Genomic DNA, 24,289 nt, shown 5'->3' with positions numbered 1-24,289 from the left:
TTTCAGATGCTTGATTTCGAGACGAGGTCTCGAAATTAATTCATTTTTTTTCAAGTATGACTTCTTTCTCAAAAAGTACGTTACTTCAGATTTCTTTCTCTATGTTCAGAGGGGGGCCATTTCTCACAAAGTGATATACTAACAGCAGCTCTCCATTGCTTTTTACCAAGTAGTAAGGTTTTATGCTAATAATTATTTTGAGTAATCACCAATAGTGTCCAGTGCCTTTAAAGACACTGGACACTCTTGGTAATTGTCAAAGACCAGTCTTTTCACTTGGTGTATCTCAACTCATGCATAAAATAACAAACCTGTGAAAATTTGAGCTTGATTTGTTGTTGGAGTTGCGAGATGAAAGAAAAAACACCCTTGTCACACGAAGTTGTGTGCTTTCAGATGCTTGATTTCGAGACCTCAAATTCTAAATCTGAGGTCTCAAAATCAAATTCGTGGAAAATTACTTCTTTCTCGAAAACTATGTCACTTCAGAGGGAGCCGTTTCTCACAATGTTTTATACCATCAATATCTCCCCATTACTCGTCACCACGTAAGGTTTTATGCCAATAATTATTTTGAGTAATTACCAATAGTGTCCACTGCCTTTAATGCATTTTTGATAGACTTACCATAGAAGTATGCGATTGCGATACACTCCGTCATGCCGACAATCATCAAAGATAACCAAGCACTGTACCAGTTGATTAACTCAAACACATAAATACCACCCTACAAAGCAAAGCAAAACAAGTTGATATATAAAATCGTGTGCAAACTTTCAAATTACTTTCAGGTAAACTTATTCAAAATTTTTACAATGGGGGACCTTTGGGACACTAGGTGGCAGCAAACTTACCAGGAAAATTCATTGTAAGTAATCAAAACAACCAATGATATTTCCTTACGTGTGAGTGCTGGGAATCTATTACATTTTCTTTTCAATTGAAATCTGAAACCAGATTTATCATTTTAGACTTTTAGACAAGATTTAAAAACTGAACTGAATAGTTTGTTATATAGATTGCAATTTATCCCCTCCTTAAATCAATTCCACCTTAGAAGGCAAGATAGTTTTTTTTACACAAGATCACTGAATGCTTTGTATAAAACTACAAAATAAATCTTACCCTCGTGACAAGAGGTAGACCAAGGAGGAAGAACAGACAACACACGCAAAAAGAAAAAAGTGTTTTCCTTTTACGCAACTTGTCTGGAAACTGGTCAATAATTCCACTGATGACGGTCTCTGTCATACCAAACTAGAACAAGAAAGAAAATACTAGTGTCAGTGGACACGGTGGGAAAATCAGTAAGGTGTTATTTCAGTCATACCAAACTAGAACAAGAAAGAAAATACTAGTGTCAGTGGACACGGTGGGAAAATCAGTAAGGTGTTATTTCAGTCATACCAAACTAGAACAAGAAAGAAAATACTAGTGTCAGAGGAAATGTGGGCAAATCAGTAAGGTGTTATTTCAGTCATACCGAATTAGAACACGGGAAGAGTATATCAGCATAGTGTCAGTGGACATGTGGGCAAATTCTTTCTTTGTTGGAACAGGGGAGCAAGGAGGAAATTATAGATTGCACAATGTCAGAACCAAAACGGTGGATAAATAAACAATCAAATTCAGAATGCTGCTTTAATTAACTGCTCGTCCCTGCGGTAGGTGAGAATTGGAATTCATTTGTAGGAAAATAAATTCTTCAGCAGGGGAGAAAGGGTTGTCAGGAGCCATTGCAGGTGATGAAATTCTGACTGTAAACAAAGTCCATTACAGGTGATAAAAAAATGATGTTTTGTGGACAGAGGAAGATAACAAGGACAGCTCACTATAAGTCTTAATGAACTAAACCCATGACCACTTCATGTCAGCTTGGATCGTTATCTCAGCCTGACTTTAAAGACAGTGGACACTATTGGTAATTGTCAAAGATTAGTCTTCACAGTTGGTGCATCTCAACATATGCATAAAATAACAAACCTGTGAAAATTTGAGCTCAATCGGTCGTCGAGTTTGCGAGACAATAATGAAAGAAAAAACACCCTTGTCACACAAAGTTGTGTGCTTTCAGATGCTTGATTTCGAGACCTCAAATTCTAAACTTGAGGTCTCGAAAACTACGTCACTTCAGAGGGAGCTGTTTCTAACAATTTTTTATACTATCAACCTCTCCCCATTACTTGTAATCAAGAAAGCTTTTATGATGATAATTATTTTGAGTAATTACCAATAGTGTCCACTGCCTTTAATTCGAGATAAATGATGAAGTGGATCGCTAAACGTTTTAAGAAGATGTTAAAAAAAATTCAAGAAGATGTTAAATTTATAGTTGCTTGGGGTTAGCAAATTATCAATTACTTGTATAGGAAGATAAATAGTATATCACCTGATCGAATTATGATAATATTTAACAAACACCATGCAAAGCTTCAAATTCTTCATCAGGAAAAACATTCATTCAACCTAATTCACTGTATAGTCTGAGATCCTTTTAAAGTAAAAACAGCAATCCAAGAATAAATTACTCTAATTCTGAAGTATCTGAGGAGGAATCTCTCTCTCCATATTGTTCTTTATCCATAATTTCCCAAACTTCTAATTTTATTTCACTCTCCTAAGGACAGACCATATTTTATTAACCCAGTTTTACCTGTGCTCAATTCAGCTATTGTAGAGGTTTGACTTTGTGCTACAACCATGAATGGAGTCACATTTGGCTTTAGTGTAATTTATCAAGGATCTATCTACGGAGACGGTGTTTAAATATTTATTGTAAACCATCTAGCATCTCCCTCTGTTCACTTGATTAGCGGCATGAACATTATGCTTGGCTTCAGATGCGTGTAAAGGTTTGTCAGATTGAGTTCATGTAAAATATGAAAGAGCATTAAAATTGATGCACTTCCATTCCACAGTAACTTAATGAAACCAAGGTTATGACGTGAGAGGCAATAAGATTGAGTGTCTTTGAAATACCTTGGATTTATTTATTATTAGAGTGAATGTTGGGTGGTTTTTACAATATCAAGTAATAAACAAATTGGATTTACTTTTGGGGTGAACAAAGAAACACCCCCACTTTTGCATTAAGAGTAGACCATGTGAACTTTGTTTACAATAAGTGTAACCTTGTACATTCTTTGGCTAGTCTGGCAGGCAAGATACTGCACTGGTCTTATGAGAAAGTTGACATTTTGTATCATACTTTCCACATAAATCCAAGAGTTGGTAAAGTAAAAGCTGGAAAAGTTTTGAGATGTGGCCCCTTTCATCATATCAAAATTTGAAAAAATTGGACATTGCAATCTCCATAACAAGTAAGATTTTATGTTTTCTTCCATTAGGCTGTGTACAAATCATGCCTGCAAGAAGTCCCAGGCTTGGTGGCTCTTTTGTAAACATGTGATGTCACAGGTCACATCGTCTATAGGGACTTCCTATTGTTGTCATAGTATTGTCTTCTCTAAAGAAGAATCACATTGTGGTGATCCACAATGAGAATTGTAGTGAAACTTTTCTTTCCACTCTGTAAAAGTCTCCAAAAACTCTGGGTATGCCTATACCCATAGTTGACAGGTTTTAGACTTTGTGTGTGCAAAACTCAATCATTGCCATAGTTATAACTTTTGGCCATTAGAACGCTTTCATCGCAAATAATAAGTTTATAACTATTTCATTGGTCAATGAAAAAGACCTCATGATGCATATTCTCTATTCTGATTGGCTTACATGTGTATCCAATCAAACGATTGGTTAAATCTTCTGGCCAATGGAACGCTATCATCGCACACACAAAATAAAAGCTTATTTCATTGGTCCATAAAGACCATGTGATGCATATCCTGTATTCTGATTGGCTTACATGTGTATCCAATCCAACGATTGGTTAAATCTTCTGGCCAATGGAATGCTATCATTTCAAAAAAAAAGTTGAAGCTTATTTCATTGATCCATAAAGACCATGTGATGCATATCCTGTATTCTGATTGGCTTACCTGTGTATCCAATCCAACTAGGAAGAGCATGAAGAAGAAGAGGACGGACCAGAGAGGAGCCAATGGCATTTGTGCAATGGCTTCTGGGTATGTGACGAATACTAGGCCAGGACCTTAATAAACAAACAAACAAGCAAACATATTTGTGTAAAAGGAACATTACATAATTGATAAGAAAACAATCGTGAAGATCACAGATTTACATCAAACTAACATGGTCTAATGATGATGATAGTATAAAACATCCCTTGAAATATTTGTCTGAAATGTCATATTTGATGAGAAATTAATAAAACTATGTTCCTGTTTGGAGTTTATCGCTCAGTGAGTGTTTATATAATTTTTTGTTTTGCATTGATATAATGCAAAATGTGTATCTTGTTTCTCTATTTTCTCGTGACCCAGATGGCTGATCGATCTCAAACTTCTACAGGTTTGTCAGCTAATGTATATGGTGGATTACATAAAGTGCTTACACTGCCAGCAAAAAAAAACATCTGTAATTTACTTTAAAAGAGCAAACAATATTTAAATCAACCACAAGTTGATTGTCCTGAATAATCGTAATTTTCTTTTTTAAGCTAAAACTACATTGACTTTTTGTGTCAGCTCTTCTGAAACCACCAACTGACCCAAATTAAATTGGACAGCCAAGCACTTAAAACACCATTTTTTTTGCAAATTGTAATTACAACCCAAATTATAATTAAGTGTAAATTCTTACCTTGTATTGCCACATCTTCAATATCCATCCCCGTCTTTTCCGACATGAAGCCAAGTGTTGCAAAAACAACAAAACCAGCAAAGATGCTGGTGCTGCAGTTGATGAGTGGAACCATTATTGCATCCCTAGCAAGGGTAAAAATGCAAAATTCATAGTAAAATTATCTGAAATCAGAGAGATAACCTAACTTTGGTTTGCAGGGCCCAATTTCATAGAGCTGCTATATAAGTAAAAAAGTTTGCTTAGTTTGAAGCCTCTTCCTTGATAAAAACATGATTACCAACCAAATTTCCATTTGTTGCTTATTGCTTATTACTGGTATTCAGCTGTTGTTTGCCTATACCTGAAAATCACATGGAAATTTGGTTGGTAATATGTCTTTATCAAGGCAAAACAAAATCATGTTAAGCAATTATTTTTTTGTGTTTAGCAGCTCTATGAAATTGGGCCCTGGTGATACAAATTCAGTTGCCCTAAAAGGTCTTGAAAAGTATTAAAAACAAAAATGTTCTAATTTGAAAAAAAAAAAAAAATTCCTACAAGTCTGCACCTACACTTTCATGTACTTTTTTTAAAATTGGACTATTCAATTGAACAAATCAGCCAAGAGGTAAACTATTGACACAGTCTATATTCCTTTCCATTGACATTACACTTTACTCTTAATCTATTTTATCAGAGTACTATTTTATCCTTGTTGACCTTTTGTGCAATCACTTGGTTTAATTCACTTTCAGTTTTTAATAGGCAAAAACTAGTTCGCATTACCAAACAAGCCAGTAGGATTATTGGTTCAGATAATGACGGTCTTCAGGAATTAGTTAAGAATAGACTTATGAGTAAGTTCCACTGTATTTTGTCTGACAACACACATTCCCTTTACCCACTGATTGTTCACAACAAATCTGGTAGGATCCGTCAACTAAGCCTTAAGACTAACAGGTCCAAGAACTCATTTTTACCTATTGCTATCCATAATTTGAACTGTGATTTTATTAGATAACTGCAATGCATCCAGCCCTATGTACTGCCTTAATTGTTTATTATTGTTTTATTTGATTTTCTGGCATCTCCTGTGCAATTTGGCCTCTTTAATTTGGGGAGGGGGTCCACTACCCAATCATGCTTTAGCGTTTGACTGTTTGTTAGTTTGTTTATTTGTTTGTTTGTTTGTTTGTTTGTTTGTTTGTTTGTTTGTTTGTTTGTTTGTTTGTTTTTTGTTTTGTTTTTTTTGTTTTTTATATTAACTTTAATGATTTTTACTTACATTAAGGTTATTGTTTTATGTAGTATTGTGGTAATTCTTGTGCAATTTTACATTTTAATATTTTATATGTTGCTGTACAATAAGATTGTAAATTTCATGTATTTTTATATACTTGACGAATAAACCATTCAATTCAATTCAATTCAATTCAATAAATGAACTTTTCCTCTAGGTACATACCTGAAACAATTATGATGAAATTTATTATAACTCGAGAAGGTCAGAATTCCTCCCCACGCCGGGCCCAACGAATAGAAGATCTGGGATGCAGCGTCATTCCATATCTGAACAAAAACATCCCAAAAAAGAAGAAGGGAAAAAAAAGAGAAGATTTAATGGACATATCAATTTTGAACTGAGATTATGTCAACATATTTCGAGCCTACTTAACACACTCTAACGTGTCCAATCGTGTTTATTTGAGTAGAGAGTGATGGAGATAGTTGCCTTAAGGTATGAAATCTTCCACCGTGACTTATTTGAGAGGTGCAATCTTTCCACTATTGCGCGTAGGTGTGAGACACACTTTCCTGAAGTCCTCGACTCTATACTCTCTCACGCTCTACAACTCCTTAATGGTCAAAGATGTTCCGTCTACCGCAGGGTCACGTCACTGTGAATCTCGGTCGTTATTCAATTCAATTAATGTTTCCTCCGTAATGTTAATAGTTTTTTTTTTAATTGTGCCACCAAGTTACACGTCTCATAAAAAAACATCTCGTTTACGTTTACGTTTACGTTGGTTACTCGGCAGAATCCTTAAGTGAGGACGTAAGGCCAAGCTCATTATAAAAAAAGGTTGGCAAAAAGTGGAGACAACAGTACTATCAAATGGAAAGAGAAGGGACGTTAAGAGAACAGACAGTGTCTTTACAATGAAAAAAAGAAAGTAAAGACAAGTTAACATGGATGCGCAAAAAAAAAAACTTTGTGTGACATACTTTTCATCTTGATAATGATATATTTACCTTCGAAGTTTTCAAGCGTTCCCAGTCAGCATTCATATAGTAACCAATTCCCTTACTAGCGCCCTCTAGCGTAAGTCCGCGGACAAGTAAGCACACCAGAATGATGTACGGAAATGTTGCTGTGAAATAAACAACCTGAAAATAAAGAGAGCACATCATTTATTGAAATTGTAGGACACATCCCACTTTACTCCTGTTGAAAACGAAATGACACTAAAGGTTAAAGGTGCGTTGAAGAGAAACATGGTCACCGTGTCCAGTGGTAAGACTGCAGAACTTACAATCACAAGGTTGTGGGTTCGAATCCCCAAGCTGACCACTGCTTTCACAATGACTAGAACAAGTATTGTCAACAAGTTACTGAACCAGTTTCTTGATTTGTACAATTCATAACTATAATACACGTTAATATGTGTTATGAGAAAGATTGGCTGTTGCCAGCTTGGCGTTTATATTCCCTTGTCAAAGTTTGCCGAGTCACCTTGGCGAAGTTCACAAACGAACACACCAGGCAACATTGTTGCTTCTAACCATGACTCAGTAGGTTCTACAAGTCATAATTTACACAGATCTTATGATTATGAGAAAGATACTATTTAAATATCGCATTTGTTTGGGGGGAAATACATGTCATTTAGCTCATAGACATTACTTTTAAATTGAGCACAAGTCATTATTATGATCTACGCTCATTCATGTTAATTACAGTAATGACTTTAACATTAACAACATGATAAGTTAATTATAACTTTCTTATTTCATCGCGTCCCGTATGTAAAATTTTTAATTAAATTTTTAACATGATCTGTCAAGTCTTCCTCGTTCAAAGAAAAACAACCGAAAAACGACAAGCAACTCTTTCCGCGAACCTCGTACAATACAACTTTAAATGGTGAACCAGTAAGGATTACTAAAAGCTGAGGTATTTCCGGATCAAGGCATTTCTATTTTTTACTGAATCAAAATCCATCCGCATCCCTAATCTGACCAAGAACTGTCATTATTTGATCCTCTTTACACCCTCAAATCTTATTCCCTGCGAATTAAATAACTAATAATACCTCATCCCACTGAAGGAACCTCCTTCTCTTTCATTCCAAATCTAAGTTCCACTCTTCAACTCTATCTTTGTCTCTATAAGAGTCTTCCACCTCAGTACCTAGCCACCCCCTCCTTCCAGAGCTCTTCCTGTTCACTACAACCCCCTTTGTCTATCTTGTCTGAGAAATGTTTTCCAGTCACTTGAGACAACAATTCTTGCGTCTCTCTATATCTAAGGACACTGAACCGTGTCAACATCACGCTAGACGTGATGAACATGTTTTCCCTCCTCCTCCTTATTTCTTCTCTCCAGCTTCCCAACAAATAGTCTTAAGATGAGAGGGGACCTGCTAGTTGATTAAATTACCCCTGCTCTATCGTTTGAGAAACAAGTGAGCAAATATTCCTGCTCAGATCACCCTGAAAAACGCCTGGTTGGGCACATTTTGACTTGCGAGAGAAATTACAACGGGATAGCTTGTTTTTGTTTTGTTGCCTGATGTGTTTTTTCTGAGTGATGTGTTTTCATCTCATGGTTTGTTGATGATTATCGCTCCGTGACTATCTTGACGGAATCTTAATAGTTTTTTTGTTGTTGACTCCTTATGATTCGATTAAAATGTGATTCATAAATGTCATCAGTATATTCCACAATGTAGATGATAATGTCTCTTTTGTACAATAAATTATTACACGTAAACAGCTTTGTAAAACAAGAAAAAAACACAATCGTCAAAACATTCTGCCTTTTTTTTGTAGGCCATTAGGGTAACAAAGAGGGAATCTCCTCATTTTGTTACGTAACAAATATTGGAAAAACACTCCTGTAAAAACATGTTGACAATTATGGCAAAATTATAAATAAAAAAAATAAAAAAATAATAATAGTGAATAAACAAATAAGAATAACTTTAACAACAAACTCTGGTATAAATGCAAAATCTAGAAATATTAAAGTTTGATCTAAGTAAATTATTTAAGCTTTAGAGAAATAACCTGTAACACGAAATCCCGATCATAAATGCTACTCCACAAAATGGCCGACCGTGTTTAGTTAAAAAAAAAAAAAGAAAAAAAAAAGGAAAACCCCCTCAATTGTTAGGCATATTCGTGTGGATCATTTTAATCTTCTTTAAATACATCTTTCCAACCATCTTTAACTTCATACAAAAATGCGCCAAAAGGGCACCAATGCTGGGCACCGTGCCCCTTTAAAACATCATAGCACAGTCAGTCAATCATGAAAGCGTCAACACATCACTGAAATTGCCACGGTGTGATACTATTATTCAAATAGGTGATAGATTGGCGACAAAACAGTGTCAAACATCTGCTTGGTAGCATACATGTAACTGATTTTGAACAAAATCAAATTATGCCCATTTTCAAAGTGCAGCATTAAGAGCGAATAAGATCGACACTGGCGTCGAGTGTAGTTTTATTACAGCATAGATGCCGAGCTAAAAATAGTAGGGCAGATATAGGGGATTATTTGGGGAAATTGTCCCTTGATGAAACCAGCTTGGAGTGTGGCACGCAGTCAGAATGTCATAGAATGACAGAATTATTGGCCGAAGCAGAGTTGTAAAACAAAATTTGAATATTTTCTGAATGGTTGCATTTTGTTGCTATTTAAACCATAATATGGGTTGTTTTTACATTGTGATGCACAGTGTTTAACTTAAAGGTACTGGGCACTATTGGTTGTAAGCATAATTTACTTGGTAACGAGCAAAGAGAGCTGTTGGTAAAACATTGTGAGAAACAGCTCCCTTTGAAGTACCGTATAGTTTTCGAGAAGAAAAAAAAAGTAATTTTCCACAAATTTGATTTCGAGAATGACAAGGAATTTTTTCTTCTTCCATTAATCTCTTTCCAAATGAGTCCTATTTTTTTCACAGGTTTGTTATCTTATGCATGTTGGGATACACCAAAAGAGAATACTGACCTACAAAAGGTTTCCAAGCTTCTAATACCATTAACCTCATCCTACCCTAAATATTCGAGTGCATAACTATTGAACTAGAGAATTACCGAGTGGAATTGGGGCCCTTAGAGTCAACAAAAAAAGAAGGATACTAGACTACAAAGTATACCTCTGCAGTCATTGTGAAGTAACCGAAAACCGATAACAGGGTATTTTCCCCGAGTCTAATGTTTCAAGAAAAGATGAGTAAATCTGCCCTGAATCCAATACTCTTCGTTAATATTTAACAAATCATTTTAGGGTTGTGTTGTGTTAGAGTCGTAGTCTGCTAATATTTGTTTTGTTCCAATTGGTCTCTGTATTCGGAGACCGGCAAACATTACGTATAGGCCTATGGGTTCTGAATGTTTCAGAAATGTCTGTTTTAGCTAAAACTGACAAATGACCCCTTGGTGAGAGCACTTAAAGGCACAGGACACCTTTGGTATTTGTCATAGCCCAGTCTTCTCACTCGGTGTATCCCAACATGCATGCAATAACAAAATTTGAACTCAACTGATCGTCGAATTTGCGAGTGAATAATGGAAGAAAAAACACCCTTTTTGGTAAGCACAATCGTGTTGTGTTTCGCTTATTTTTGTGCTTATCTGTATACAGCTCATTAAAATTAGGACACGAATACTATGACATTGTTAGAACCGAAGTTTAAATAGCCTGTACCTTTCCTGATGACTTGACACCTTTGCAGATACAGAGGAAGACAACAAACCAGGCTAGGAGGAGGCACAATGCCATTTCCCATCTGATTGGTCCCAAGTTATGAATACCGTCACTCTCGTCCAAAACAACTTTACTGAAAGATCAAAACAAAATAATTATACTATGAGGAATATTCAACAACAATGCACAAAGATTAACATATTAAAGTATTCATATAGAAGTAAACAATATCAAATATTTTAGATTACTCGTTGGAATATTTTGACCATGAAGAAAGTAAGACCCAAATTTGAGTTTTAACCCATAACATTTTCTCCACAATATTTTTGAGAAATCAGGATAAGATTCTAAAATTTAACGCGTATCATTATTTAAGTCCAGCTAAGTGGCATAACCAGGGTTTGGTGTTGTGTGGTGGGTAAGCCTGGCAGCTTTGGGATAGACTTGTGGACAAGTCGTTAAATCGGCCCCACGCGCTGAGATAGTGCTCTCGCGAGATCACTGCTCTCGCGAACTGATGGCTCCCCGATTTCGACTCCTCATTAACGAGGAGTCGAAATCGGGGAGCCATCATCAGTTCGCGCGAGACAGTGATCTCGCGAGAGCACTATCTCAGCGCGTGGGGCCGATTTAACGACTTGTCCACAAGTCTACTTAGGGACGGTAGCCCCACGTAAAACCCTTGACCCACCTCCCTTGTTGAAGTGGTAACAAGTGGTACATTTTATATCAAGCAATTTGCTGAAATATTTGTTCAAATAATAACAGGCTCTCCTTGATTACAAAACCCAAAATGACATAGGTCAGGTATTTAGCTATGTATTCAGTAATGATGCTGGGTTTACAGCTTATCATGTAGAATTTGAAACTTTACAAAGTGGGAGTAAAGGTGAGGTTTGCGGTATCACCATGTGTGAAATTGAATATCTTTTGAGTTGGGTTGGTTCTGAAAAGATCCTCATCATGGTATTTAGGCAAATTCAGTAGATTGTCGACTGGGGACGATTTCGATTGGGTTCTTTAATTCCAAGAATTGCACCCATGGACTTGCTTTGTTTCAATTAAACATAATATTTAAGTCAACATTTTGGTTCCCAGGTCGTATTCAGCCACTCTTTAATGCTGTTGTTGGTAAACATTCCTGTTGTAGTGTTTATTCTTTATATAAAAACAATAAAAAACCCAATCCACATTGATGAATAGTGTTTTTTCACTGTTTCTCTAATTGCAGTACCACGCACTGAACGATCGGAACCAATCAAGTTGTCAAGCGAGAGGAAATATGAGTAAAGGCATGAAGGCACTTAATCAATTAGCAAAGCCAATACACATGTGTTTTGTCAATCAATGTTGTATTACTACAAAACTGTCACAACTCTATCAGCTGATCCCAAAACTACATGTAACCTCATAGACTTTCACATAAAGGCTTGTACAGCAAATATCGATGTTGCTTTTTAGATTTTACTTGTACATCGATACTCGTCTACTTGTACATCAATATTGCATATTGGACATCTCCGTGTTCTTGTACAGTGAATGTCTATATTGTACATCCATATCTAACATTTCCGTAGGTTTGTACAAATACAGTGAATGTCTACCGTGTACATCAATATTGCATATTGGACATCTCCGTGTTCTTATACAGTGAATGTCTCTCTTGTTCATCCATATTTGATAATAGACATTTCTGTAGGTTTGTACCATGTACATCGATATTGGATATTGAACATTCTCGTAGGTTTGTACTGGGATTGTCTACCCCGTACATCAATATTGGATAGGCCCCTACTGGATATTGGACATTCCCGTATGTTTGTACAATGAATGTCTACCTTTGTATATCGATATTGGATTTTAGATATTGGACATTCCCATAGGTTTGTACAGTGAATATCTACCTTGCACATCGATATTGGATATTGGTAATTACCGTAGGTTTTTACAGTGAATGTATACCTTGTACATCGATATTGGATATTGGACATTCCCGTAGGTTTGTACTGTGAATGTCTATCCTAAAACCTCGATATTGGATTTTGGTAACTCCCGTAGGTTTGTACAGTAAATGTCTACCTTGCACATCGATATTGGATATTGGACGTTCCCGTAGGTTTGTACAGTGAATGTCTACCTTGTACATAGGTATTGGATATTGGACATTCCCGTAGGTTTGTACACTGAATATCCACCGTATTCATCGATATTGGATTTTGGACCTTCGTTGGATTGTGTGTTCTGTGTCTTGGAATTCTGTTACACAAATACAGTCAGATATGCTGATCAATTTAACAAATTCTGATGGCCTTGAGACATTACGAGAAATCCCGGTTTCATTGAGGGCGCCACTTTGATATCTGCAAGTTACAACTAAAACTATATTTGTTTAATTGATAAATGTGGTGTCTGAACGATTGTATTGCTGCCACTATCTATGTCTTTACCTGGTAAAATTCATCTGCAAACAGGTGGATTAGTTCTTATCAGTGAACCAAGGTTTTTTTCGGGGGGGGGGCGGGGGTTCACATTCATCCCTGAATCGAATCCCACCTCATCAGACTGGGTTCACGTTTTAATTGGGTTTCCTTTTCCTGTCTAATTGCTCGGTTCCCTGTTTAAATTTCACCTCAGTGAGCCCTGGTTTGATTCCCACCTTGGGCTGGGTTCTCGTGTACGTTTTAATTGATTCTAAGTTTCCCTATTCAAATTTCCCTATTCAAATTTCCCTATTCAAATTTCCCTTTTCAAATTTTCCTATTCAAATTTCCCTATTCAAATTTCCCTATTCAAAGTTCCCTATTCAAATTTCCCTATTCAAATTTCCCTATTCAAATTTCCCTATTTAAATTTCCCTATTCAAGTTTCCCTATTCAACTTTCCCTATTCAAATTTCACCTTAATAGTGATTCTTGGCTCAAATCTCACCTTAGCTTTGGTTCGCACGCTTTGTGCCTGTTCTTAGTTCCTATCTATGGGTTCATTCAAACTTCACCTCAGTGAACCCTGGTTCAAATCCCACGTTGGGTTGGGTTCTCACGTTTTATTGGGTTTCTCAGTTTCCCTTTTTCAAACTTCCCTAAAATGATTTACCCATTTCCCTGAGAAATGACTAAAAGAAAATGATTTTGATCTCGCGAGAATCAAACTCGATGTTTAAAAACAATGAGAAATGTTTGATTTTTCTTAACTATTTTTTGTCGTGATCCCGACGAGTGCTTGAGTTTAAACTATTGCGGATTTTAAGAAGCAGATTGTTACCCAAGAGTTTTGAGCTTGAGGAACAACAAGTAACGTAAAAGTGGATGATATTAATACATCTTAAAGGAATGTTACGGGTGATTAGTTGACAATTATACTGAGGAGCGGAGCCTTGTCAAGTATGAAAACATCACGCAAAAGTAATTTAAATTCAATGCGATATTGAGCAGGGAGGCCAATGAAGAGCATTCAAAACCGGAGTGAGCTAGATTCGCATGTTTTGTAATTTAATTGTATATATGCGGTCACATCAGGTGCGGACGCTGGTCTTTGACAATAATATCACGAACGCTATTCATGAGCCCTTTTTTTTTTTTTAGAGTCATCATACATGAATACATAAATTGAATTATTGTCCATCTTTCCCTTGACTCACAATCCACCTATGCACCGATGAACGTGAGCATTAAATTTGTCCTTCAATCTGTGAGCCCATATTATTTGTCCGTGGTTGATATCATCTAAGAGTTGTTGACACTGTCTGCGACTTGCTTCAGTTCGACTATAAAGTCACAACTGGGCCCAATTTCATAGAGCTGCTAAGCACGGGAATTAGCTTAGCACGATATTTCTTCCTTGATAAAAACAGGATTACCAACTAAATTTCCATTTGTTGCATATTGCTTGTTACTGGCATTCAGCTGTTGTTTGCTTATCCTGAAAATCACGTGGAAATTTGGTTGGTAATCCTAGTTTTATCAAGGCACAAATTTTGTGCTGAGCAAATTGTTGTGCTTAGCAGCTCTTTAAAATTGGGCCCAGATGTTGACATGTAACATCAGTTGACTCAGATAACAGCAAACTGATGATGTGCTTTGTGATTTTAATTGGTTTCTTTTTAGCTCGAAGCACAGATGCTAAATGAAGACAAATAAAACATTGGGAGAGACATAATCTATTGACATAAAAATTCCACCTGTGGTTTTGTAATCGCAGGATTCGGGGAAATACTGATTGTTAAGTGCTTTAAAGGCAGGGGATATTTTTGGTAACTGACAAAGCCCAGTATCCTCACTTGGTGTTTCCCAACATAATTATAAAATAACAAACCTGTGAACATTTGGGATAAATTGGTCACAAAAGTTGCAAGAGAATAATGAAAGAAAACAAAACCCATTGTTGCACGTGTGCTTTCCTAAGCCTAAAAAAAAGGTTTTATGCCTGCAGCCTTTCTCAGATTCAAATTTGTCAGTGAAAAATTATCACCTGCTCTAAAACCACACTAATTCAAAGGGTGTCGTTTCTAATAATTATCTATAATATCAACAGTTTCCAGAGCTCTTTACCAAGGAAGTTTGAATAGTAATTAATTTGAGTATTTACTTAGAGTGTACACCCTCAATAAAATGCACTAGACACTACTGGCAAGTACTCAAAATAATTGTTAGCATAAAAACTTACTTGGTAACGAGCAATGGGAGATGTTGGAGTGTTAAACATTGTGAGAAACGGCTTCCTCTAAAGAAACGTATAGTTTTTGAGAATTAATAAGTTATTCCTCAGTAAAATATTTGAATTGATTTCGAGACCTCTTGCGTGAGGTCTCGAAATCAACATCTGAAAGCACACATCTTAGTGTGACAAGTGTATTTTTTTGCTTCCATTATTATCTCGCAACTTTGACGACCAATTGGGTTCAAATTTAAACAGGTTTGTTACTTTGTGCATATGTTGAGATACACCATGTGAGAAGACGGATCTTTGCTGTCTTTAATGTAAATCTGTGGCATTCTAATGTTGTGTAGTAGTATCCAAACTCTTTAGAAACAGAAAAGAAACTTCACCTCCAGTATTCCTGTGCCGGTGTTATTCTCTTGATTTCTGGCACACTAATATTCATGACTCCCACCATCGTCTGATTGATCCACGTGCCATTCATCATAGTACCATTTGGCGGCAATGCATAGCCACAGTCGTCTGAGTTCCACTCATTGTCGCATGTCTTCCAAGGTAACTCCAGGGTGAAAGAGTTGAATATGAAGAAAGCTGTCCACGCCATGATGATGTTGTAATAGACGACTACCATTCCTGAAATGATGACCATGGCCCAGCCGATTCCTAGTGAAGGGAAACATGAATAGATGGCCTTTATTGAAAATGTGTATCAGGGATATCATGAAGATCGGATTCCATTCTTCGGTTTTGTTTTAAAAAGAGCACTAGATAAGACAAAGAAAAGAAAGGTCTTATGGGCCCGATTTCAAAGAGCTGCTTCAGCAGGAGAAAGCAGCTCAGTAGAAGATAAATCATACTTACCAGAGTAAGGTTACCAACTAAAAATACGTTTCAAATGTGTACCATTTTTGACAGGTATCCTGCTAACTTTTGCTTAGCAGAATTCTTTTAAGCGGTATTATCTAGATGGACACTGGATAGGATCAATTTGAGACGTTTGTTGGCTGCGTTAAGCCCAGTTCATACTTCCTGCGAATGCGAATGCGAAGCGAATGTTGACGTCACAAAAATCGCAACGAATATTCGAAGCAGTTCAGCTCTGGGCAACTCACTTGCGAATATCTCTGCGAAAGGATAGTTGTGACGTCACATTCACGTCAAATTCGCTTCGCATTCCCATTCGCAGGAAGTATGAACCGGGCTTTAGGAATAACGCAAAACTCAGTCCACAGTTATGAACTTAACTCAGAGCTAGACTCTAGTAATGTCTTGCTTCTTTGTGTGAGAACGCTATACGGGTTGAGACAACTGGTCTATAATGCGCGGGTCTCAGGTTCGAATCCCACTTGATGAGGAATTGAAAGCAAGGAGCAATAGAGTAGGTAACTTTGACCCCTCCCAAATCTTGTACTCTTCGTTATCGAAGTGAATGATTCAGCAAGGGGTAGGCCCAATGTATGAACAATTATTACCTCTGATTGGTTTAAGGCCCAATATAACAATTGTTTAGCACTGGGTTAAAGACACTGGACACTATTGGTAGTTGTCAAAGACCAGCCTTCGCACATAAAACAACAAACCTGTGAAAATTTGAGCTCAATCGGTCATCGAAGTTGCGAGATAATAATGAAAGAAAAAACATCCTTGTCACACGAAGTTGTGTGCTTTTTGATGCTTGATTTCGAGACCTCAAAATCTAAATCTGAGGTCTCGAAATCAAATTCATGAAATATTACTTCTTTCTCGAAAACTACGTCACTTCAGAGGAAGCCGTTTCTCACAATGTTTTATACTAGAAAACAACTCCCCATAACTCGTAATACCAAGTAAGGTTTTATGATAATAATTATTTTGAGTAATTACTAATAGTGTCCACTGCCTTTAAGCATGCAAACCTTTGGTGAAGTGTGACATATTAGAGGAGGATATTGGTGGATTGGGGTCACCTGATAGCAAAAGGACTAGAAGCTGTAAGGGTTTGAAAGGGCAAAACTCAAATAACATTCAGTTTAATTGTATGGCGTTCTTTAAACAAAGATATTAAATCTCAAACTTATATGTCTAATTCCAATAACTAATGTGAGTTGTACTATTTTAGATCAAGGCCAGCTGTTATACATTTCTAGGAACATTCTCATTGTGAAACACACAATGAACCTCCGTCACTAAATCTAAGTATGAAACAAACATTCATAATAAATTGCAGTTTAATTGTATGGCGTTCTTTAAACAAAGATATTAAATCTCAAACTTATATGTCTAATTCCAATAACTAATGTGAGTTGTACTATTTTAGATCAAGGCCAGCTGTTATACATTTCTAGGAACATTCTCATTGTGAAACACACAATGAACCTCCGTCACTAAATCTAAGTATGAAACAAACATTCATAATAAATTGCAGTTTAATTGTATGGCGTTCTTTAAACAAAGATATTAAATCTCAAACTTATATGTCTAATTCCAATAACTAATGTGAGTTGTACTATTTTAGATCAAGGCCAGCTGTTATACATTTCTAAAAACATTCTCATTGTGAAACACACAATGAACCCCCGTCACTAAATCTAATTATGATACAAAAAGCATTCATAATAAATTGCACCCAATTTATTACTTCATTGCCTGAAGTAATACAGATGTGATAAAAGATGTTTATTAGAAAATTACGTGCTTTAGAGAAAAAGACAAAACAAGACAAGTTAAGGAAAAAAATGTCCAATTACACTGAGATGAAAGTGGGAAACCTTTTAGATAAAATAGCGGGTCATTGTTAGGGGCCTCTAGCAAGCGGAAACATTCTAGAGAAGGATTCAAATTAATAATTATACTATTTGGTGGAAGTCAAATCATTTTCTGCATAGCTACACACCGATAGATAATAGGATATGTCAGATATGTATCATATGTGACACAGGGCATAAGGAGTACAGTGACATAGTTTAAAATCAATTTTTAAAGGGCATACCTTTTGGTTAAATTACTCCAAAAATTAATGACCATAAAAACTAACTTGGGAAGAGGAACTGCACTGCAGCCGCAACATTTTTTTAGAAACAATTCCCTACAAAGGAATCTGGTTGAGAGAGAGAGAGAGAGATTCAAACATTCAATCTGAGAAACGTTTCTGCAAAATTTTCAGCATTGTTACAACCGAAATCAGCTGTTGCATTTTGTTTTTTAGACTAAGACTTAATTTCCGAGGGAGGTATTTCACATAAATTGGTTCTTTTATGAACTTAAAAATCCCTAAGCTTTCAAACAATATGTTTTTGTTATCATTACCAACCGTGTACAATACCTTTAAATCTATACATCAAATGCCATAATTTTGTAAGAAAGCTTGACGTGAAAACAACAATAACGTGAGATCATCAAATTGTATTATCATAAGCAAGGAGTTAAAAATAGATCTAGCAGCGGTGTCCAAACATAGTATATATAAAAAAAATGACTAAAAGGACACGGGTTTGGTGTAAATTAAAGGTCATTAAATATGGAAGGAATAAAAAGGAATCGTGGAGTGTGAGTAATGTAATTTTCAATAGCGGTAGCGGGTGTAGACTGCATAATTAATTTTGTATGGTTTCATTGTAGTCGCTTTGCTGTTTGGTTTACCTGTCGCTCATAGCTTCGATCGATATTATGTAGGCTTTCTCCTTTAAAATTAATGACTTTTTTTTAACAACAAATGTGTACACGATTTTTAATCGGTTTACTTTATTATCATGAAGAAATGTTCTTTCTTTATTCAAATTAATTGTTCACTTGTGTATTTATTTGTTTATTTATTATTATTATTTTTTTTTTGTGGGGCTGGAGATTAAAGACGCAAATATCATTGCCATTATCATTAATGCAGGTTGATTTGGGAGCAAAGCATACCGTTGTTTTTGAAAACGTTCGTTTTTTAACCTTATATTAATTTGTAAGTATTTACAATAATCAGCAACAATTTCTTTCAAATGGGTCTCGTTTTTGAGATATTACCGAAAATCTGGAGCCGGTATGTCAACGCAGGAAAAATTTAACGCAAATGGAACACACACGCTGAGAAACGTACCTGACAGGGACGTTTCTCACTTTTAAGTTTTAGGGGGGAAAATGAAATGTGTCCAGAACCACAATTCTTTGATGTGAACAAATTCTCAAAATGCTTTATACTATCAAAAGCTGCTGTTCTTCTAACCAAGTAACATTTTAATGTCACTAATAAATTGCAAGAGCCATTTTCAAACGTATACCTTCCCTTTAAAGAGGGACTCCAAGGTCAAATTTAGTTTTGTGATGCGATCATTTTTTGCTATAGAGGGTCCTTATGAACTTGTTTGTGTTGATAATTACCTCACTCAGCCTCGCGTGAAAATAGCGTAAAATGCCATTTTATTTCATAGAGCGAAATTTGAAATAATGACATCAATGAATATCAATTGGGTCTATACATTTCGAAGAAGAATGTGTGCGTCAGTCAAAATGCAGGAGTGAACTGAAATATTTGTTCGTTTATTATTGTTATTTATCTCACCAAATACTAGTACATCAAACAGCAATATCGCAAAGAACCAATCAAGATAATATTGAACACAGTAAGTATTGAATAAAAAAACAGTAATTTGACAAAAACAACTAACAGAACATGATCAGGAGGGCAACTAGATGAGCAACAATAATGAATGAATAGAAGAAAAAAAAATAAGTCCACTGAGGGGAAACAAGTGTTTACCTGTGAAGAGCGGACAAGCTTTCCATATTGTGACTGGACCCTGGCTGGCATACTGGCCAAACGCCGTCTCGAGGAAGAACAGTGGCATGCCAGCCAAGAACAGCATAATTATATACGGGATGAGAAACACACCTGTAGAAAAACACATCAACAAATAATGATATATAAGAACAGTACTTTTTAGTTGGTATCCAAGCCAAGAACAGCATATTTATAAAGGGGATAAGAAACACGCCTGTAGAGAAAAAAAATACTATTTGAGAACAACACTTTATAGGGGCGCTTCAATGTCAAGTTTAGTTTTGTGATCCGTTCTATTTCCAATAAACTGAGTATTCAGTAAAGATGTTCACTATTATAATTTCAATTTGTGGATGAAACAATATTTTTCAGCGATATTTCACCACTATACGTAAAATAGCGGCTTCAACTGACACTAAAGTTTTAATGGGTTCTCCTGATAAATCTATTTAAAGGGAATGTTGACGTTTGGTAATTAATACTCAAAACAAATTGTAACTTAAAAACTGACTTGGTAATGAACATTGAAAAGCTGTTGATAGTATAGAACATTATGGGAAACGACTCCCTCTGAAGAAACGTAGTTTTTGAGAAATAGGCAATTTTTTCACTAAAATAAATAAAGACGTATTTTGTCGTATCTGAAAGCACACCAATTCGTCCATCACTATGGTGTTTTGAAAAATAGGTAATTTTTCACTAAAATAAATAAAGACGTCTTTTATTCTTATCTGAAAGCACACCAATTCGTCCATCACTATGGTGTTTTTTCTTTCATCATTTTCTCGCAACTTCGATGACCAATTGAGCCCAAATTTTCACAGGCTTGTTATTTTATGGTTATGATGGGAAACACCAAATGAGAAGACTGGTCTTTGACAATTACCAAACGTGTACCTTCCTTTTAAAACATTGAGGGATAATACGAATGTATAATGTGACCTCCGGAGTCTTGAAAACCATAACAGAGTCCTCATGGCAGTATGGTAAAGTTACAAGTATCTAAACCTCACGTTGAAATGGTGTAAATCCCATTTTGTTTGATTCCCGTTCATTGTGCGAGTTAAGAATGCTGTTTCGATTTAACAGCATCAAACTTCGAGAATGAACTTCAAAATTCTGTGCACGTAAATTGTCAGGCCATAAGTTGACAATGTCACTACATGATTACGCATAACTTATATCGAATACAATAAAAAAGTTGTTCGTGATCACACATCATCCCATATCATGATTTACTTGCCAGCGGCAACATGCATGATTCCACTCTTCCCTTTATACAAGTTTTCACTTCTCTTGAGAATGTGACTTTTGAAGCTTTCCATTATGTGAAGAATAAGAATATACTTTTAACAACAGTAAACTTGCGGGTACAACCATGTAACAATTGTCTTTTGAGTGAGTGTTGGTTCTGAGTGAGGGCCGGGTTGATTGTTATGTTGAGAAATTTCAAGTAATAAATAGATGGTTTACAATTATACAACTTGGGAAGACATAAAGAGGTAGTTCAACAAATACAAACTTACAACCACCATGTCTGATAACAGAGGTACGGGTCGCCAAATTTTGAATTTTTTGTTTACCTCTTTCTTAATTCTGATGAAAAACCTCAAGGAATGAAATGAAGAGTACAAAGTTCAAAGAACTCAAACTTACCACCACCATTTCTGTAACAGAGATAGGGGAAGCGCCAAATATTTCCAAGTCCAACAGCATATCCAATACAGGATAAAATGTAATCAAGTTGACGACCCCAGTTCCCTCTTTCTACAGCTGGATTACTGGTAGTTACTGTTTCAACACCAACCACCTCATATCCATTCCCATTAAGCTGTTAACGAAAAAGGAACCGGATTGGTAGTTACTTATAGGAATGACGGTTAAGTTAGTTTGATATTGGACATTGGACATTCGCAAAGGTTTGTACAGTGAATGTCTACTTTGGTATTTAGATGATGGTTATTGGACGTTCAAATAGGATTGTACAATGAATGTCTACCCTGTACATCGATATTGGATATTGGACATTGCCATAGGTTTGTACAGCAAAATATCAATGATGCCTTTTTCGGTATTGTATATTGGACATTCCCATAGGTTTGTACAGCGAATATCAATATTGCTTTTTCGGTTTTGGATGTCGGACATTCAACCGGGTTGTACAGTGAATGTCCAACTTGTACATGGATATTCGATATTGGACATTCACACTATGTTTGTACAGCGAATATAAATGTTGCCTTTTTGGTATTAGATACGGACATTCAACCGTGAATGTCTACCCTGCATTTTAATATTATTATTACCTTCAAACCGTGTAAGATTAATGTGAATCGGTGGACTTTGTGTTTGTTTTGTGTCGTTACGGTACAAAAAAGTACTCAAACCCTTTAGGTAATAAAATCCTCATGTGTTTATTGTAAACACTTCTATAGTTCAGAGATGGGTTAGGATAAATTAATGATGGTGCTGTCAAAGTCATTCACGCCCCATCCTTATTGACTTTAGATTTACACACAACTGTAAAATAATGTTTTGCAAGTTTTATAGGTCTATGGTCTGACAGGTCGACATGGGTTGTTAATATTCATATACAGTGCTTGTGTAGCGCTGTTCCAAATAAACATGATCATAGCGCTCTGTTTACGATGAATTTTTAGGAGATACTCGACCGCGAGGACGTTTTGTCAAGTCCTCTCTGTGTAGCAATTACATGCTACAGTTGTGAAAATAATCCCCTATCATTACCTTATCCCAAACAGAAAACAAATGTAATAGATTTATTTTTGTATCTTCATCGACCAGCTTTGTGTCACCCTCATCAGTTAGTGCAAAAGAAAAACAGTTTGTGCAATAAAGTTTTGCAATCATTAAACAAAGTTTAAGTGTTACCTTCTTTGATTTGTCCATGTCTAAATCATCTGCAGAGTTATCTTCCACAATGTCACCGGTCTGATTAGAGGTCCTGGAATATTGGAAGAACAAGTTTGAAATTCTGTAAACTTCACAAAATCCTCTCCAGTGAAGTGTTGAGGACTGACTTGCTCAGTCATAAACCACAGAGCCAGATTAAATAGTGCTAAATAGCAACACCATCGCACAGTACTTGGTTATTGCCCCCAAACGCCATGATGACATTGGACTTTGATTCAGGAACAAATACTACATCAGATTACGACTGACCATGTTTATTCCCGCTTTATCTGTGAAATATTGCAGTGATATTATTGTCAAGCAAATATTAACACAAAAGGCGCATTACAACAATAGTTTATATTAACGGTAAAACAAAAAGGCAAAGTGTATACAAGCCGTCGGAACGATTTGGCGCGCGATGACTGGGGTTCAATCTAAAGGGGCACGTCTGCTCATGCGTCACTCTGCTGCCACCCCTCCCCCATTTCTGACGACCCTGGCTGGATGGTCCCACGTGCCTAGAACCCGAACAACCGGAAACTTTCAAAATCTGTTAAGCCAGCGGCTGTTTCATGTCCGATGACTGATTGGAAGGAAAGTTTTGAAGTCGGTTGCTATTTCATGTTTCGGAACACGTCTTGCTTTTAGAGAAAACTTGTAGCTTAACTAACCCCTCTAATGGGCTTCGTTTAATTGACCCAGAAGTTTAAATGCAAATTTTGCTTATGAATATTCAAATACAAAAAATACACTTCGGGTTGTATTTTGTCATTCTACGCACCGTGTAAGAACCTTTATTGTCACAGTGATCCAGTGGTTGGACTTCATGACTTCCAATCACAAGGTTGTGAGTTCGAATCCCCCAAAGCTAAACGCTGATTTGACCGTACAATACATAGAATGAGTATTGTCGTCTATATAGCATACTGAATCATAATTTCTTGATTTGTACAATTCATAGGCAATACAATACTAATGCCAACTTGGTGTTTATATCCCTTTGTAAGAATTTGACAAGTTTCATTGACGGGAACAAAATCACTGCATAGGGAAGGTGAATTACGTCATGTACTCAAGTGGTTTCACAATGACTGGAACAGGTATTGTCGTCTAGGTAACTGAATCACAATTTATTGATGTGTACAATTCATAATCATAGACGTTAAACCAATGTTTGGGTGAGAGAGATCGGCTGTTGCCAGCTTGGTGTAAATAAAAACTTGTGGGAGCTGTGCCGAGATCCATTGGCGGGAAGATCATAAACAACATACTGCGCTACGTCACATGTGACGTCACAGTAGTGACGAACAAACCACTACCTAACAATA

General features: G+C 36.2%; 1 protein-coding gene across 2 annotated transcripts in view; it reads right to left on the bottom strand.

Annotated features, from left to right (window-relative positions):
• Nucleotides 1-24,289, bottom strand: part of LOC139936114 (sodium- and chloride-dependent glycine transporter 1-like) — a 73,904-nt gene that overhangs the window by 8,201 nt on the left and 41,414 nt on the right. For both annotated transcript variants that reach the window (XM_071930846.1, XM_071930845.1), the window contains exons 2-12: nucleotides 22,938-23,010; nucleotides 21,702-21,876; nucleotides 20,025-20,156; nucleotides 15,691-15,964; nucleotides 10,646-10,778; nucleotides 6,958-7,092; nucleotides 6,170-6,273; nucleotides 4,723-4,847; nucleotides 3,999-4,111; nucleotides 1,126-1,257; nucleotides 628-727 (exon numbers count right to left, since the gene is read on the bottom strand). In XM_071930846.1, coding sequence (XP_071786947.1) covers nucleotides 628-727; nucleotides 1,126-1,257; nucleotides 3,999-4,111; nucleotides 4,723-4,847; nucleotides 6,170-6,273; nucleotides 6,958-7,092; nucleotides 10,646-10,778; nucleotides 15,691-15,964; nucleotides 20,025-20,156; nucleotides 21,702-21,876; nucleotides 22,938-22,955 — 1,441 coding nt within the window. In that variant the 5' untranslated portion in view covers nucleotides 22,956-23,010. The remainder of the gene's footprint in view (nucleotides 1-627; nucleotides 728-1,125; nucleotides 1,258-3,998; nucleotides 4,112-4,722; nucleotides 4,848-6,169; nucleotides 6,274-6,957; nucleotides 7,093-10,645; nucleotides 10,779-15,690; nucleotides 15,965-20,024; nucleotides 20,157-21,701; nucleotides 21,877-22,937; nucleotides 23,011-24,289) is intronic.

This window comes from Asterias amurensis, chromosome 4 (assembly GCF_032118995.1).
Source record: "Asterias amurensis chromosome 4, ASM3211899v1".
In the NCBI taxonomy this organism is placed as follows: Eukaryota; Metazoa; Echinodermata; class Asteroidea; order Forcipulatida; family Asteriidae; genus Asterias; species Asterias amurensis.
Note: the sequence above shows the minus strand (reverse complement) of the source record. Positions and strands in the feature narration are given on the sequence as shown.